Source organism: Saccostrea cucullata, unplaced genomic scaffold, assembly GCF_032062105.1.
Source record: "Saccostrea cucullata isolate Sc308-1 unplaced genomic scaffold, CSIRO_AGI_Scuc_v1 ctg3419, whole genome shotgun sequence".
Lineage (NCBI taxonomy): Eukaryota > Metazoa > Mollusca > Bivalvia > Ostreida > Ostreidae > Saccostrea > Saccostrea cuccullata.
The window spans coordinates 1-20,306 of record NW_026933840.1 but is presented as its reverse complement, the minus strand read 5'-3'; the positions used below and the strand labels follow the sequence as shown (position 1 = coordinate 20,306).

Here is a 20,306-nt window from a genome sequence, read left to right as displayed (position 1 = left end):
ATCAGAGGTGGGATCAGGTGACATGGAGGAGTGAGCATCCTCTGCTGACCGGTCACACCCGCCGTGTGCTCCTTGTCATGATCAGAAAATCCGTCGTCAATTCAGTCACTTATATCGTTTCACGTCGGTCAGCATTTGACTCAATGTTAAATTGTATTTGGTGACAGATGACTTTAAACGAGACTGCTGATATTCTTGTTTCATCAACTTGCTTGTCAGTAATTTACCTCGTTTTAGAAATTGTTCATACGTAGAGCATGCTCTTGCGTATCGAATCAACTGAGATACATATACTCCGTATGCAGGTGATGAAGGTATATTGCTGCATAAGTAATGAAATTTAACGATAGAAAAGTTAAAGTCATCACGTTTACCATATAGCTTGGTTGTTAGATTACCATTAACGTCTTTTTCAAGTAAAATATCAAAGTATGAAAGAGATGTGTCAGACTCTGTGGTATCTTTTATTTCAAGCTCACCAGGATATATCGTATTGACGTAGGAATGGAAATTACCATTGTTAATTGACAAAACATCGTCGATATATCTAAATGTCGAGTTGAAAGCCACAGCAAGTGTTTTCTTCTTTTCACACATAAGGTTTTGCACAAATTCTGCTTCATATGAATGTAAAAATAGGTCCGCTAATAACAAAGCGCAATTGGTACCCATGAGAATTCCAATAGATTGTTGGAAAACCTGGTCTGCATATGTCATTAACAATAGTTCTTCTTTTAAGGGCTTCCTATAATATCAGCTGGGCAGTGGTATTTTAACCCAGAGAGGGGAACGAATTTAACTCTTTCAATCAACTACACATCCGCTTCCATCGTCACCTCAGTAGTATGGGAGAAATGGAACTCATCAGTAATAGTTCAACCAATCGATATAGAAAACGATGAACGATATATCGGGGGGACCATCAACTCCCCGTCACTTGCTATCATCAATATATCTATAGAAGACGATTCCACACATTATCGATGCAAGTTAACAAATATGGAAGGAGAAAGCAGCCGCAGCTTCTATATACGTGTTAAACCATGTAAGTTTTTTTATCACTTAAAGAAAACTAATTTTAAAAAGTCGAAGGAACAGCAAGCCTTAGAGATAATTTATATTGAAGTTATTCCATGTTAGGACTCTTTTAAATGAACGAAAAATAATACTCAAGAAGCAAAAAACAGTTAAAAATATATTATATTCTATCTTGAAAAGGAACAAGAGGCCCATGGGCCTTATAGGTCACCTGAGTATCATGTAACAACTTTACAACAATGGAATTTGATTCGTATTTTAAACCAAAGGCCATGAAATTCACAATTTTGAAAGAGGCACCATTGCTTATCAAAACTATATAATTAGCATGCTTACTTCGGTTACTTAATACCCAGAGGTAGATCAGAGTAACAAAGAGAAAATGCATTTCCACTTTATCAGTTGTGCCCCCCATCCTACAGAAACCACTGACCCTGGAGCCACATATTTCAAAATTTTGGAAATTATATAATTTTTATTTCATCATTCTGTTGATTAATACCAAAGTGCAGATTTCAAAGCATTAAATTACTTTCAGACAATGTACCCCCCAAGTACCTCTGTCCCAGGGGCCGAAAATTAACCGTTTTGGAAGAAGCAGTTTTCTTCGTCATAAAGATGGACTAAGATAATTGGCATAATACCCAGGAGCAAAGGAAAAGATTTTCAAAGAATTCATGCATTTTCACTATATAAAAATTAGATCCCCTACCCTTAACACAAGACGCCCTGACCCAGGGGCACTGAAATTTAAAAATTTCAAAGAGGCGACGATTCTCCCCATAACTATGTACATATTTCATTGGTTTAATACCCAGGTTCAGAAAACAAGATTTTTAAGAATTTATGCATTTCCACCATATAATCAATAGAGCCCCGCCCTAACACCAAAACCCACAACCCAGGGGCCATGAGATTCACAATTTTTTGTCATTTTCAACTCAACTACGCACTTGATTAGTTTATTTTATGCCCAGGAGCAGAGAAGAATTTCAAAGAAATAATGCATTTTCACTTTATAAACTATTTAGCCCCGTCCTAGACCTAGAACCCCTGACCCTTGGGCCATTCACAATTTTGGTAGAGGATTCAATGCTGATTACAATCATACCAACAGTTTGACTGCTAGATGTCCAGGAGTAAAGAAGATTTCTAAAGATTGCACTAATTTTAGTGGTTTTTGCTCCTCCCTTCAGGCCCGGGGGAGGGGGGGGGGCAGGGACCTTAAAATTCACAACGTTTATTCCCTTTTACCCATAGATGCCATATGCTAAAATTAGTTGAAATTGGTTCAGTGGTTTCAGAGAAGAAGCTGAAAATGTTCAAATGTTAACACATGACGCACAACGGACGACGACGGACGAAAACGGATAGCAATAGGTCACCTGACCTTAAAAAATTGATATGTACATGTATTCTATTTACTAGTATTCTGATTATTTTGTTAAATTGGGGTTTCATTCTTTTTTTTAAAGTCTCAATAACAATAATCTATAAGTATTATTGGTATCAGTTATTTTTTTTTTACCAGTACTCATTGTTTGTTAGTCAAGATGAAATCAAATAAACTCTCAAATATATATTAAAAGTACATGTAAAAAAACGAATAGTTATCTTGAACTCGTTTTCTTTTCATTGTTACAGTGGCTGGAACGTTATTGTTGACAACTTACACGAACGATCACGTTGCACGCACGATCCCCTACGATTAACGCACGATTAAACCTGATACACGAACGATCCTTCACGTTCACGATTCTACACGTTACACGATCTTACACGATTGCTAACGCAAATGCACGCTTCTTCACGCAAAATAGTTCAAATTATATAGGAATCGATATTTCCAAAACGAAATACGGCTTTATATTGAATATAGATTCAAAGAATTATAAATAAATACATGTATATTATATGATCGACTTTGAAAAAAAAAACGGAAATGGGTATTTCTGGTACTAAATACATTTTGTACATGTAAGGTTTTTTATTATTATTTTAGGTAATCAATAATTATTTAGTTAATTCTCCGACATAAGAAAACGGATTTTTTTGTTCTATCAGAAGATAATAGTAGGTGGACAGTAAAATATGATTGAATTGGATTTCATAATATGTAGAATGGGGGATACGATTGAGAAAAATGGCAGCATGGAATGACTTAACTTAAAAGTTATATCTATATGTTTTCTTTACTTCAAAATGTTTATGAATCTCTTAAACGACAATGCAAATTATTGTTTACTTTAAAATTTAATTAAAAGTAAGCTACAGAGATAAACACTGTTAAACAAAACTCCGAGAACCATGTGCGTGACGTGCATGTACATTCGCCGACTAAACATTTATGTAAGCTTTGAAAAACATTTATTTATTCGTAAGAATATTTCTTTTTGATTATTTGAAAATAAAAAAAAAATCTTACCACAATTAACTGCAAAAAAGAATGAACTTCAAAAAATATAGTAAAACATCTTAGTACGGTTTATCACAATCAGTCACGCTATTTGACGAGAACATAACATTGTACGACTTACTATATTGTTTGTTTACAAGCAATAGTTAGTTCGTTCCGCATTCAATTAAGAAAACTGCGCTTCATTCCTTTTATTTGGATTAAAAAAATATGTAAACGAAATACTGGTTTCACAGATAACATTCCGAAAAAAACTTACAAAACGAAATTTACACGTTTCTAAACGCACGTTCACGCACGATTAAAACCGCAAACGATTGAGTCTGTTACACGCACGTTCTCGCACGATACACGAACGATCGCGCACGATACACGAACGATTCTACACGATTGGTTTGTCAACAATAACGTTCCAGCCACTGTATGTGTCGAATGGGTTGGGTTTGCAATATTTTTCAGAAAAAAAACAATATGGCAAACTCGGCAAGTCGTGATTGCCATTAATAACTATGATTTGTTGTTTTTTGTTTTTGAAGGGCTTCCTTCAATATCAACGGGGCAATTGCATTTTAACCCCGAGAGGGGAACGAATGTAACTCTTTCAATCAACTACACATCAGCTTCCATCGTCACCTCAGTAGTATGGGAGAAATGGAACTCATCAGTAATAGTTCCTAAACCAATCAATCTAGTAAACGATGAACGATATTTCGGGGGGACCATCGACTCCCCGTCACTTGTTATTACCAATATATCATTGGAGGACGATTCCACGTATTATCGATGCAAGGTTACAAATATGGAAGGAGAGAAAGACAGCAACCTTTTCAATATACGTGTCAAACGATGTAAGTCGAAAGGATATTATGTTTTTCATTAATTACACTATTCTAAACAATGCTCTTATACAATAAACAGATAACCTGGGTATTGATCATGAGGATAATCCGCAACAAACATAAAAAATAGAAACAAAAGGATTTTATAACATGTTTCTAAGACATTTAACTGTTTTTAAACATGTTGGACTTTGAAAGGTTTATCATAAACAAGAGACCCATGGCCTTATAGGTCACCTGAGTATCATGTAACAACTTTCCAACAATTGAATTGGTTCTTGTTTTAACTCAAAGGCCATGAAATTCAAAATTATGAAAGAGGCAATTTTGCTTATCATAACTATACACTAAGCTACTTACTTTGGTTTCTTAATACTCCGAGGTAAATCAGAGTAACAAAGAGAAAATGCATTTCCACTTTATAACCAGTTGTGCACCCCATCAAACTGGAAACAGTGACACTGGGGGCACATATTTAAAAAATCCGGAAATTTTATCATAAATTTTATTTCATCAAATATGGTTGTAAATACCAAAAAGGAGATTTCACAGCATTAATTTATTTTAGACTATCTAACACACATAAACACCCAAAGTATCCTGACCCAGGTTCCTTGAAATTAACCATTTTGGAAGAGGAACTTTCATCAACATTAGTATGTACTTAGAACATTGCCTTAATACCCGGGAACAAAGGAAAAGGTTTTCTAAGAATTCATGCATTTTTACTATATAATCATTAGAGCCGCTTCCTAATAAAACCCCTGAGTCTGGGGCCCTGAAATTCACAAATCTGGAAGAGGCACCCTTCCTCATCATAACTATGTACATAGTTAATTGGTTTAATACTCAGGAGCAGAGAAGAAGATTTTTAAAGAATTAATGTATTTTCACTATATAATCAATAGAGCCCCATCATAACACCAGAACCCCTGATCCAGAGGCCTTGAAATTCATAATTTTGGAAGAGGCACTCTTATTCAACATAACCATGTACTTATTTAATTTATTTAATACTCAGGAGCAGAGAAGAAGATGTTTAAAGAATTAATGTTTTTTCACTATATGATCATTTTAGAGCCCCACCCTAACACCAGAATCCCCAACCCAGGAGCCATGAAATTCACAATTTTTAAAGAGACGTTCTTGATAATCATAACTTTGTACTTGGTTTGTTTATTTAATACCCAGGAAGCAGAGAAGGTATTCAAAGAATCAATGCATTTTCACTATATAATTAATAGAGCCCCGCCCTAACACCGGAAACCCTGATCCCAGGGCCATCAAATTCACATTTGGGTAGAGGCACTCTTATTCAACATACTCTAAGTCATTTTGATTCCACGGTGGTAAAATTTCACGATTTCTTAAAAAGTACCAATCGCGATGGTTTTAATTTCACGCTGCAAGAACTTCATTTTAATTTCTTATACGCATTTAAACATTTTTTAAAACCAATGAGCATTTACAGTGGGTTTAATTTTGCGGAAAAATGACGAATCGCGAACATAGTGAAATTAAAACCATCATTATTTTTTGTCAATCTACAGTATGTACATTTGTTTTGTTTATTAAATACCCAGGAGCCAAGAAGAAGATTTTCAAAGAAATAATGCATTTTCACTATATAATCTATTTAGCCCGCCCTAGCACCTAAGAACCCCGACCCTGGGGCCATGAAATTCACAAATCTTGGTATACGCACTCTTATTCAACATAACTATGTATTTGGTTTGATGTCCCTGGCCTAGTCTCCTAACTAGACAGTGATTCCTTATATTTTAATTTTTATTTTAAATAACATTCTGTAAATACCGTATAAGTGGAACTTTTAGCGAGACGCAAATTTAGTGTTATGTCCTTAAAATATGGTACATGTAAGTTATTTTTAGCGATAAATAATTTTAGCGATTTTAAATGCTCACTTAAAAGCTATTACAAATTAAACATAGTATATTTTTAGCGATATTTAATTTAAGCGATCTTAAAACCCTCGCTAATAATGCCAAAATTAAACAATCGCTAAAAATTCTGCTTATATGGTACATCAAAATACCGTCTAATTTAGTAGATTTGAAATGTATGAAGCTTTCCATATTATTTTCCATTGCCCCGCCCCATGGCGTCAAATTTTACTATACAGAAATAGTCCCATAAAACACGAAACAAATTTAATGATTGTTTAGTTACTGTGGTCAAAAATCAACATTTAAGTAATAAACTACAAAAGAATTTTAAAATATGATCAAAGCAATCTTGTTAAGTAATTATATACGTGACCTAGATTTAGGTTGTCGGAAGCATAAACACATATATAGGCTCCTCATATGAAAAAATACTATTAGAATCTTTAAATTTTTTATACTTACAATAGTACATGAGATATTTCACACGCTGAATCATCACGAAGACAATAATGTTTCAAATCAAAATTCCCACCTTCTACAGAAAACACACATGTACTGATTCAAATCTTGGTTGTTGTAATTATGGTATAACAAACCCGATCTATGATAATGTAATTTTGAACCCAACATAAATGTAGCGTGGGAGAAATTTTCTAACAAGTCGGAGTGTTCAACTAGTGGTCAACTCTTGTTTTGCATGAAATTTCAAAGTATTAGCATTCAACTAATGGTCAAATGGCCGTTTTATGCAAATCAGTTGAACGCTTTTCAGAAAAGAATTCAACCCCGAGTGGTCAACTGTTTTCGCATTATCAGTTGACGACTAGTTGACTGCTACATGTAGTTGACTAGTTGACGGTCAACTACACATTTTCGTATGGGGACCTGGGTCACTTCTCAGCCGCCATGTTGAATGCAATGTTGCTGTTGATGAAACGGGAGTTGGTCAGGAAACCGATTTGTGTGGATACTAAAAGAGCAGAGAGAAGTTGAGTTGCTTACGAATGTTGAAATAGCAGAGGAAGTTGAGTTGCTAACGAAGTCGGGTGGCAATGACTGAGGGGCGATATTTGTATCAGACGATGGAGTGTGGCTGTGCCGATTTCTCCACGTTCTCCAGATAGGCTGTTTACGGAAATGGAGTTCTCGGCCTCGCTGATCGTGGACAGCGCTAGCGGATTGCTTTTGATCCGAAGATAATTCATTATTTACTTTGTTTGTAAAAAGATATTTCATATCTAATTACTTAGTAAACAATTAAACAAAGGATCTCTTTTTTTTCTTCAGTGTAAATACGCCACTCATATACATGCAGGTTGGCATTTGACCTTTCAGTAGTAATTCAAAAGAGAAACATACATTCCACAGGTATTAACATCAAATTAACAAGGTTAACTTTTGTAGTGTTTATCATAAAGAAAATAATTGGAAATGGAAATATAAAAAAAAATATGTATTTTCACCATATAATCTATTTAGCCCCACCCTACACTAGAACCCCTGACCCCAGGGCCATGAATTTCACAATTTTGGTAGAGGACTCAATACTGATTTCTATCATGTAAACAATTTGACTGCTTGATGTCCAGGAGTGAAGAAGATTTTTAAAGATTCCATTATATTTAGTGGTTTTGGCTCAATCCCTCAGGCCCCAGGAGGGCAGGAAGCATGAAAATCACAATTTTTGTTCCCCTTAACCCATAGATGCTGTATACCAAATTTGGTTGAAATTGGTTCTGAATCAGTGGTTTCAGAGAAGAAGCTGAAAATGTTCAAAAGTTTACGACCGACGTAGGATGGACGACGACGGACGAAAACTGATAGCGAGTTTACTCAGGTGACCTAAAAATTATCTGAGAGTTGATGTGATTTTGGCCAAAAAGCCAGGCATGAAATTTACAAACCAGGTATCATCCCGTACCCTGTCACTAAAAGACTATGTAACTAGTCAGTAATAATACCCCCGCTTAAAAAGTGGAAGGTATATAGTGATCGGAATGTCTGTCCGTATGTACGTTCGTCCGTGCGTCAGTTCCGCCTTGGGGTATGTCTCTTTTATCAGCAAATCCTCTTATATTAATGAATAAAGTTTTATGAGACTTTCGTAGAATCTTTGCAACATACTGCCATTGTGACTTCCTATTTTACTTTTTGATCGGACACATATTTTAGGTTTCCAACAGTAAAAAGAGGACACTGCCATTTTTTCTAATAATAAAAAAACATTTGAAGAGTACCCATCTTTAATACCACAGAATAGAATTTCGTGATACTTTCAAAGTTTATTTATTGCATAATGTCATTTAGTAATTTATTTGTCTGTATGGTGATTATACATTTCCTTTGTCAGACGTCCTCTGTGTGCAAATCATCTACTATAAGTAAAGTTTACTTGATATCCTGAAAATCGTATCTGTTACTTTCAATTCATATTTCAATTGGGGGTATTTTACTGCAATAATATTCCAGAAATAGTTGTTTATTAAATTTTGATTGTCGTACATGTATATTTTATCATTTAAAATATTCTTTTTAAGGGCTCCCTTCAATATCAACTGGACAGTGGTATTTTAAGCAAGAGAGAGGAACAAATGTAACTCTTTCACTCAACTACACATCAGCTTCCATTGTCACCTCAATAGTGTGGGAGAAATGGAACTCATCAGTAGTAGTTCCTAAACCTATCGATATAGAAAACGAAGAACGATATATCGGGGGGACCATCGACTCCCCGTCACTTGTTATCATCAATATATCTATAGAGGATGACTCCACGCATTATCGATGCAAGGTTACAAATATGGACGGAGAGAAAAGCAGTGGCAGCTTCTATATACGTGTTAAACCATGTAAGTTTTTATCCCTTAAAGAGAAATAATGTTAAATAGTCGAAGGAACGACAAGGGAATATTTTACATTGGAATTGTTTCATGTTAATAGGAATTAAAAAAAAAACATTTAAGAAACAAGAACATCGTTTCAAATATAAAGAGCAAGCGCCATCTTATGCATAAAATGGCCCTGTATTTATATCAATTAATTAAGTATCACCCTCTTTCCCATTTCATATATCAAAATAAAGTAGACACTTGGTGCTTTCATTTTCTATAATAAAATTTTGTTTTGAGAATCCAGATATTGGAAAACAGGTTTGAGAAATCGCAATGTTCTTGAAATTTGAAGAAAACATGCGTATTTGGCTACCTTCAGGAAAGAATCAAAATATGAGCACAGCCCACGATCCAAAAATAAAGCATGTTTTTTGATCTTCAGAAACAGAGCTTTCATTATTTATTTGCATATTTTGGATCAGAGGTTGTGCTCTATATGAAATATTGAAAAAATGCTTCAACTTTAGGCTATTTTCAAAGGAATTTACAGGATATGAGGAAAATGACGCATTTTATGATGTCATAATGCATTGACTAGATGGGAAATTACGTCACAATTAATAGATGTGGTCACCAACAAGCCAAGTGATAAATACTGCATTTGCAACCTAAAATGATCGGTTTTGATTTTTCAGAAATTCTCAGGGCCAAATAAGGCCCAAAGTGGCTCTTGCTCTTCTATTTTGAAAAGGGAAAAAATGTCGAGTATACATGTATTTTATTTATTCTGTATACCGGTACTTTTTTTCGTGAAATTGGGTTTCGTTATTCTTTACAGCTTCATATAACAACAATCTTCAAAGTATTGTTGGTAAAAAAGAAAAAAGTGAAAGAACAAGATTCATTGATTGCTTTTTTTGACCCTGTGAATTTCTGAAAAACTCATACTGCTTAAAAATTAATTCTAGTTAACAATGCATTAAATATCATTTAGATCTTGGTTGATTTCATATTTATCAAAAATGACGTAATTTTCTGGCTGGTCAATGCATTTTGACGTCACGAAATACGTTTATTTTATTTATTTATTACAAATAGTAAGGTACTTAAGTAAAGTTTGAAATCCTTCAAGTTTTTAAAAAAAAAATCAACAGTATTAATTAAATGTGTAGATAACGTCGATCGCTTATGACATCACTATCATATTACGTAGATCGCTTATGACTAAACAATCAATTTATGGTCACATGACGAACATGTTTTACGGAGAGGTAAAAACACCTTTTTCAAATAGTGTTATGTAAAGCAAAACATTTGCAAATGTAAATATATCTTAATATTTAAAATGGAACATCAATTGCTAATCAATAAATTGGCATATCTACAGGGTCATTTAATGTATAAAGTGAACCAAGCTCTTTCTAGAATATGTCTAACAATAACAATTAAATTTTGCCAATGCCCGTTTTTTGTTAACATCAATTCAATTCTACCCTCCAATATATATTAAGTATACGTAAAAAAAAAAATTATAATGAACTTATTCTCAGGTAATTAAAATGTGTCAAATGATTTGTAATATTTGTTTTTGAGAAACAAAACAATATGGCAAAATCGTTGTTTGTAATTGTCATTAACAATTATATTGTTTGGGTTCTTAGGGCTTCCTACAATATCAACGGGGCAATTACACTTTAACCAAGAGAGAGGAACGAATGTAACTCTTTCACTCAACTACACATCAGCTTCCATCGTCACCTCAGTAGTATGGGAGAAATGGAACTTATCGATAATTGTTCCTAAACCAATCGATATAGAAAACGATGAACGATATATCGGGGGAACCATCGACTCCCCGTCGCTTGTTATAACGAATATATCGTTGGAGGATGATTCCACGCTTTATCGATGCAAGGTTACAAATATGGAAGGAGAGAAAGACAGCAGCCTCTTCTACATACGTGTTAAACTATGTAAGTTATTTTTTTAAATTTGTAAAATGATTTTTCAATTGATTGAAAACTAATTATTCAATGAAGGAAGAAATGAAAAACCTAGCCTTATGTATGAAATGTAGTAGAGAATTACGTATAATTCTATTGTTACTTTTATATGAAATTTTTGAGTTTTTGATTTGCTTTATTTCTAGCTCCACCATCCATAGCATTATCTTCAAAATATCATGTCAATATGGGCGCAAATATTACGCTGGAGACGCAAGTCCATTCCTTTATGACAATCACAAATATAACCTGGGAAAGAAAGAACATCAGCACATTCAATTTCGAAATCATCGATATATCGTCCGATCATCGATACTCTGGGGGCGATATTATGTTACCATCTCTTTCTATTTCAAATATTGCTCCAACAGATAAGACTTATTACCGTGTGAGTGTAACAAACGATGATGGCACAACAACTAAAGAGGTTTTCATTGATGTCCTCTTAAGTAAGTAACTGAATTCTGCTACGAAAATGTTTACAAAAACGTCCAACGACAACAAATATAACTCAAATTTCAGTTTTCTTATGATTTATGAAGTAAAAAGTATATTGGTCATCTGAACGTCTAATGAATGTCAAAATTCCAAACAAATAGTATTAGTGCAATGAGAGAAATACGAGGGGTGTTAGAAAAGTTTGCGGACAACTTCTATTGTGATCGCTCTATTTCTTCGAAACCGGTCAAACTTTCCAGATAAAATCTTAACCTATTTTCCAATAAATATACAAAAATTTGGTGCTCTCCGGTGATCATTGAAAAATAAACGTTTTTTTTATTCTGATAAATCTTGCTTCACGGAGCATGCTCCATTTTGGCACGTTTACATTACAAAGACTCTTTATTAAAATTAAAAATTGCACAATTGTAGCGCAAAGAGATTTATGATATTTTATCTATCGCTAAAGTATTCATGAAAAGTCACTTGGAGAAATTTTGAATTAAACTGGAGAGTGTATGACTGTTTTATAGCCATTTATAAATGATCAACACGCAAAAAAACAGCCAAAAATCGGATCGTCATTGAGCGTCATGGAGCACTGCACTACGTAAAAATTATGTGTGTAGACAGTAAAATGTCTAAAAAGAAATTAAAATTTTCAAGATGATGCCGGAAATTTCCTACACACACAAAGGACAAAAGTTTTCAAATAATTGTGACTTCATATAAATGGAAGGATTAACATTTTGAATGATTAACTCCATCGATACTTCAATACCCTCTTATCGCATGGACGTTGTGCCTATATGGTTTTGCAGTTTTCAAACCTGATCAATTTACTGCAGAGACGTTTTTAAAGATCTCAAAAATATCCGAATCAATACAATCCGTATAGTAGAAAGTAACATGTCTTGATAAAGATGTTCAATTTTAAAGTAGAAAGAAGATAAGAAAAATCTGAAGAAAAGAAAGATTTATAGAACTGCGACAAAGCATAACGGATTGAAATCTGGTTGTCACGTCGCCTTACGTCAAGGGATTGCTCCGTGAATCCTATGACATCATAGTAAAAATCGTTGTAAATTTTCAAGATTTTAGTAAATGGACCTGATTTTTTACATACTAATAAACAAAATGTAGGAATTTATTCAGACATAGGTCATACTTCACAGTACACAATAGATTTTCCGTAATTCAGTGTGTCCGCGAACTTTTCTAACAACCCTCGTACATTTTAACTATAAACTATTGAAAAAGAAAGATTGTTTTCAGGTTTACCATCCATATCGCTGAATTCCAGATACAGTGTTCAGTCTGGTGAAAACCTCACTCTTGAAACAAACATCACATCTGTTCTGCCTATTACTAACGTGACGTGGGAAAGAAGAAACAGCAGCACTTACGCCTATGAAATTATCGATATACTGTCCGATAATCGTTATACTGGTGGAGAAATTCTCTCACCATCACTAACAATTATACACGTGGATCTGACTGATGAAACTTATTATCGTGTAAGAGCTACGAACGACGAAGGAACAACAACGACAACAGTTTACCTTGATGTACTACCCCGTTAGTAATTTTTAGTTTGACAAACATGTTTGTTTAAACCTTTAGGCCAAATCTTTTGAATGGTAACGCTTTTTTGAAATTTGGAAAAAAATCAACCACTTATTCAATAGATTTAAAACTTAACACTGCTCAATATCTTTAAGGTAAATTCCTTGATTAATCTTATTAAGAGCCAAAATCACATTAACTCTTCATTGTATTACTGGTGAATGAATAAAAATCAAAACTCCTTCTACCAGTACCATTTCTTTCAACCTAATATATTACTGTACGTGCAACTTGAAGACCGGACCTTCAGATAAGACCCTATTAACCGAATTCCCGTGTTGCAGTAGACGCTGGCATGGAAAAGAACCCTCACTTTTCAATGGCACCCAGTGACGAGCATAGGACAAAATTTGTAGCCCTAAACCGGCAAGTGATAGCATCTCCATATGAGTGAAAATCTCTCGAGAGGGACGTTAAACAACATACATTCAATCCAACTTAATTTGTTCAATGACCAAAGATTCGTTTGTTTGAAAATTAAATTCTTCAGATTTGGCTATGGACAATTTTCATCGCAGGTGTACCAAAAGAAATTTACAGTTGGATTAACACTTCTAACATTTTTGTATATTTAACAATGAGTTAGTACACTCCACTTGCATAGGTCACATGCATATGTCTTTTTTATTTTTAAAATTTCATTCATACGAGGGGCATTTCAAAAGTTCTGGCAACTGTTTAGTAAAAGATTAACCGTTTTACGGAAACTATTGAGTTTGATATCATTGGAAAGATCAGAAAAATATTCACATATTGATACGTCACTTTATAATTTTTATGACGTAATAACTCCGAAAATGACGTCAGAATATAGAATGTTTAGCATACTGACCATAAAAATGACGTAACAAAAGACACAATTTGATCAAATTAAAATTTTCAAGACAACTTTTGCTCATTACTCGGACGCAAGTTAACGGACGCAAATGCCAGTTAGTTGAATGTGTACATAGACTACAATCTATCATATGGTATATTATTTTGGAGATATTCTTGTTCTGAAATGGTTTTAGCGAGTGTCAAAATTAGCATGGTTTTATCGAATCTCGCTCAAACTTTTGCGTAAAAGAGACCTAAATGTGAGAAAAAGACAAAGTTGACAATCAAAGAAAAATAGGCGATCGTGTTACAAAATTCAATGGCATTAATTCGTCAGGTGTTTTAACCAGATTTGTGGGATCGATGAAGGCTCAAGAGAAGTTCAGTTAAGTGTGCCCAATATTTTCTCGTAAAATCAAAAAATGGCGGCAGCGCAGTTGTAACCCCACCGTACCTCCACATATTCGCAAATTTTAATGCATGGAAAATAAATAAGACTTTACATGTCTAAGTAACTTATATTCATTTTTTGGATTTAAAAGTCAAAAGCAGTAGTGAGTTTTGGGGCGCCGAAGGTGAATTTATATGAAAAAATACGCACAGAATCCAGTCGGGGACAAGATTTAGTACATTTTATTCGTAAACGGTAAGAGTCCTGTTATTCAAAATATATTTGATGAAAACTGCATTAATATAATTCAGTTTAATACAGAACATGTTTTATTTCTAACAATGGAGAGCTAGATCAAAGACCGAAAAGCCAGCCGTATTATGTAAATAGAAATCTTAAATGAATGTCTATGATAGCATAACCGGACATAAACCGTGCTCGTACACAAACCATACAATGAATAATGGAATTGCTGATAAACAGTATCATAGTCCTACTCTACCTCTTTTCAAATTAAAATTTTCTTTGAAATATTTTTTCAAATAAGCCTTTGACAGAACTTTTATAATCGTCTCATGTGGATAAAAACGCGACTTTTCAGTATGCTAAACATTCTAAATTCTGACGTCATTTTCGGAGTTATTACGTCATAAAAATTATAAAGTGACGTCACAATATGTGTATATTTTCTGATCTTTCCAATGATGTCAAACTCAATAATTTCCGTAAAACGGTTAATCTTTTATTAAACAGTTGCCAGAACTTTTAAAATGCCCCTCGTATTTTATAACATTGTAGCGCTAAAACTGAAATACATGTACTATTAACTGTCTATTTCAGGAATGAAATTAATAGCAACCCAAATTATACTGTAGAACCTAGGATGGGGCAGTTTACGCTTTAGAAACTGCAAAGCGGATTTAAAAAGGGGGTAAACTGCTCCTACCCAGGTTATAGCAGCATAACTGGGGTTCTCATTTAATTCATTCCTTATAATTGAATTTTCAATCATAAAGTCTTTATAACAAGCCAATTTCTCCCTGGAAAACGCCTTCGAATTGTTCATATTTTAAACGTAACGTCAAGCAAATTGATACATCTTTATGTAAGTCATTGTGACGTCGGCAAACCGGATTATAAAATTAAGATTAATTTTTTATCCAATCAAATAACGCGTCTCACCAAAAATTCAATTAATTGAATATGTATACGCTAGGATAACGTTCTCATCTTTTAGGAGATTTTTTCTCTAGAACAACTGCACATATACCAGGTTCTCTAGTTATCCTCAACCAACTGCACATATACGAGGTTCTCTAGTTATCCTCAACATGTCAACAGTTCACTGCAACAATCATAATCAGATGGAATGTTTTCTGAATATATTAGAGTAAGATCTGTTTTTCAAACTATGCATGTCATGCATGTCATTAACAACATTATCAAAAGTTGCAGTTTTTTTTTTACATTTTCAGGGCTTCCTTCAATAACAACTGGGCAAACAAATTTTTACATCGAGAAAGGAACAAATGTAACTTTATCACTCAACTACACATCGGCTCTCAACGTCACCTCAGTCGTATGGGAGAAAGGTATCCCACCAATGTTCTTTTATGAACCAATCGATGTATTAAACGATGAAGGATATTATGGGGGAACCATCGATTCTCCGTCACTTTTTATTACCACTATATCGTTGGAGTATGTTTACGCCTTCTATCGATGTAAGATTTCAAATTTGGAAGGAGAGAGCTACAGCAGCCACTTTCATATACGGGTTACGAAATGTAAGAATTTTTTCTTTAACATTAAGAAATAATCTGAGAATGGTCAAGAAAACATTTGTTAGTATTTGATCTGCTTGATTAATACTCGATGTACAATATCAGTTGCTTAGATTTCAATTATATATACTTAGTAAATATATATGTGGTTGTTTGATTTCTAGCTCCACCTTCGATATTACTATCCTCGAGGTTTTATGTTTATACGGGAGCAAATGTTACTCTAGAGACAGAAGTCAATTCATCTCTTGCAATCACAAATATAACCTGGGAAAGGAGGAATATCAGCACACATATGTACGAAATTATCGATATATCGTCCGATCATCGATACTCTGGGGGCGATATTATGTTACCCTCGCTTTCTATATCAGATATTGCTCCAACAGATGAGACTTATTACCGTGTTAGTGTAACAAACAATGATGGCACAACGACTAAAGAGGTTTACATTGATGTCGTGTTAAGTAAGTAATAAAGTTTTTTAAAACAAAGTGAAAAAATCTGCAATTTTTCCCTCTATTTTGAAAATTTCAATGACAGCAAATGTAACTCCATTTAATATGTTTAATGAACATTAAAAGACAAAAGAATGTTCCAGAACCAGGTAGAAAGATGTCCTAATCCGAAAATGAAAATTAACGCATGAAAAACTGAAACCCCTTGATAAATATACTTTCAGGTTCACCATCCATATCGCTCAATTCCAGATACAGTGTTCTGTCCGGTGAAAACCTCACTCTTGAAACAAACATCACATCTGTTCTGCCTATTACTAACGTGACGTGGGAAAGAAGAAACAGCAGCACTTACGTCTATGAAATTATCGATATACTGTCCGATAATCGTTATACTGGTGGAGAAATTCTCTCACCATCACTAACAATTATACACGTGGATCTGACTGATGAAACTTATTATCGTGTAAGAGCTACGAACGACGAAGGAACAACAACGACAACAGTTTACCTTGATGTACTACCCCGTTAGTAATTTTTATTTTGACAAAAATATTTGTTTAAACCTTAAAGCCAAATCTTTTGAATGGCAACGCTTTTTTAAAACTTGGGAAAATCAGCCACTAGTTCCATAGTTTTAAAACTAAACACTGCTCAATATTTTTAAGGTAAATTCCTTGATTCATCTTCTTTAGAGCCAAAATTCACATTAACTGTTCATTGCATTACTGGTAAATGAAGAAAAATCAAAACTCTTTCTATCATTACCATTTCTTTCCACTTAATTTTTCTACTGTGCGACTTGAAGACCGGACCTTCAGATAAGACCGTATAAACCGATGTCACGTGTCGCAGTAGATACTGGCATGAAAAAGAACCCTCACTGTTCAATAACCCTCAGTACCGAGTATAGGACAAAATTTGTAGCTCTCACCCGGCAAAAGATAGCATCTCCATATGAGTGGAAAATTCTCGAGAGGGACATTAAGCAACATACAATCAATCAACTTAATTTGTTCAATGACCAAAGATTCGTTTGTTTGAAATTTAAATTCTTCAGATTTAACTATAGACAATTTCCATCGGAGATGTACCAAAAGAAATTGACAGTTTTTTTTTAATTTATACATTTTTTCTAACATTGTAGCGCTAAAACTTAAATACTGTTAACAGTCTTTTTTAGGATTGAATTTAATAGCAACCCAAATTATACTTTATAACCTGAGATGGGGCAGTTTACGCTTTAGAAACCGCAATGCAGATTACAAAAAGGAGTAAACTGCTCCAACCCAGGTTACAGCAGTATAACTTGGGTTCCTATTTAATTCACTCCTTATTATTCAATTGTAAATCATTAAGTATATATAACAAGCCAATTTCTCCTTGAAAAATGCCTTTAAATTGTTCATATTTTAAACGTAACGTCAAGCAAATTGATACATTTTTTATGTAAGTCATTGTGACGTAGGCAAACCGGATTGTAAAATTAAGATTAATTTTTTATCCAATCAAATAACACGTCTCACCAAAAATTCAATTAATTGAATATGCATACGCGATGATAACGTTCATCTTTTAGGAGACTTTTTCTCTAGAACAACTGCACACGTACACGGTTTTCTAGTTACCCTCAACATGTCAACAATTCACTGCAACGATCATAATCAGATGGAATGTTTTCTTAATATACTTTTAGTAAGATCTGTTTTTCAAATTATGCATGTCATGTATGTCATTAACAACATTAACAAAAGTAGCATTTTATTTTACATTTTCAGGGCTTCCTTCAATAACAACTGGGCAAACAAATTTTTACATCGAGAAAGGAACAAATGTAACTCTATCACTCAACTACACATCGGCTCTCAACGTCACCTCAGTCGTATGGGAGAAAGGTATCCCACCAATGTTCTTTTATGAACCAATCGATGTATTGAACGATGAAGGATATTATGGGGGAACCATCGAATCTCCGTCACTTTTTATTACCAGTATATCGTTGGAGTATGTTTACGCCTTCTATCGATGTAAGATTTCAAATTTGGAAGGAGAGAGCTACAGCAGCCACTTTCATATACGGGTTACAAAATGTAAGAATTTTTTCTTTCACATTAAAAAAATCTGAGAATGGTCAAGAAAACATTTGTATCTATTTGAATCACTTGATTAATACTCAATGTACAATATCAGTTGCTTAGATTTCAATTATATATAAATATATATGTGGTTGTTTGATTTCTAGCTCCACCTTCGATATTACTATCCTCGAGGTATTATGTTTATACGGGAGCAAATGTTACTCTAGAGACAGAAGTCAATTCATCTCTTGCAATCACAAATATAACCTGGGAGAGGAGGAATATCAGCACACATATGTACGAAATTATCGATATATCGTCCGATCATCGATACTCTGGGGGCGATATTATGTTACCCTCGCTTTCTATATCAGATATTGCTCCAACAGATGAGACTTATTACCGTGTTAGTGTAACAAACAATGGTGGCACAACGACTAAAGAGGTTTACATTGATGTCGTGTTAAGTAAGTAATAAAGTTTTTTAAAACAAAGTGAAAAAATCAGCAATTTTTCCCTCTATTTTGGAAATTTCAATGACAGCAAATGTAACTCCATTTAATATGTTTAATGAACATTAAAAGACAAAAGAATGTTCCAGAACCAGGTAGAAAGATGTCCTAATCCGAAAATGAAAATTAACGCATGAAAAACTGAAACCCCTTGATAAATATACTTTCAGGTTCACCATCCATATCGCTCAATTCCAGATACAGTGTTCTGTCCGGTGAAAACCTCACTCTTGAAACAAACATTACATCTGTTCTGCCTATTACTAACGTGACGTGGGAAAGAAGAAACAGCAGCACTTACGTCTATGAAATTATCGATATACTGTCCGATAATCGTTATACTGGTGGAGAAATTCTCTCACCATCACTAACAATTATACACGTGGATCTGACTGATGAAACTTATTATCGTGTAAGAGCTACGAACGACGAAGGAACAACAACGACAACAGTTTACCTTGATGTACTACCCCGTTAGTAATTTTTATTTTGACAAAAATATTTGTTTAAACCTTAAAGCCAAATCTTTTGAATGGCAACGCATTTTTAAAATTTGGGAAAATCAGCCACTAGTTCCATAGTTTTAAAACTAAACACTGCTCAATATTTTTAAGGTAAATTCCTTGATTCATCTTCTTTAGAACCAAAATTCACATTAACTGTTCATTGCATTACTGGTAAATGAAGAAAAATCAAAACTCCTTCTATCATTACCATTTCTTTCCACTTAATTTTTCTACTGTGCGACTTGAAGACCGGACCTTCAGATAAGACCGTATAAACCGATGTCACGTGTCGCAGTAGATACTGGCATGAAAAAGAACCCTCACTGTTCAATAACCCTCAGTACCGAGTATAGGACAAAATTTGTAGCTCTCACCCGGCAAAAGATAGCATCTCCATATGAGTGGAAAATTCTCGAGACGGACGTTAAGCAACGTACAATCAATCAACTTAATTTGTTCAATGACCAAAGATTCGTTTGTTTGAAATTTAAATTCTTCAGATTTAACTATAGACAATTTCCATCGGAGGTGTACCAAAAGAAATTGACAGTTTTTTTTAAATTTCATACATTTTTTCTAACATTGTAACGCTAAAACTTAAATACTGTTAACAGTCTTTTTTAGGATTGAATTTAATAGCAACCCAAATTATACTTT

The 20,306-nt window shown here is 34.0% G+C and overlaps 1 protein-coding gene across 1 annotated transcript; it reads left to right on the top strand.

Annotated features, from left to right (window-relative positions):
- Positions 1-796: 796 nt before the first annotated feature.
- LOC134239444 (uncharacterized) lies at positions 797-19,616 on the top strand (the record flags this gene model as incomplete). The annotated part of the gene is made up of 12 exons (XM_062721625.1): positions 797-1,045; positions 3,991-4,302; positions 8,738-9,049; positions 10,693-11,004; positions 11,181-11,483; positions 12,751-13,053; positions 15,787-16,098; positions 16,260-16,562; positions 16,778-17,080; positions 18,332-18,643; positions 18,796-19,098; positions 19,314-19,616. Coding segments are annotated over exons 1-12 (3,424 nt in total), but the record flags the coding sequence as incomplete, so codon positions are not given.
- Positions 19,617-20,306: the final 690 nt, after the last annotated feature.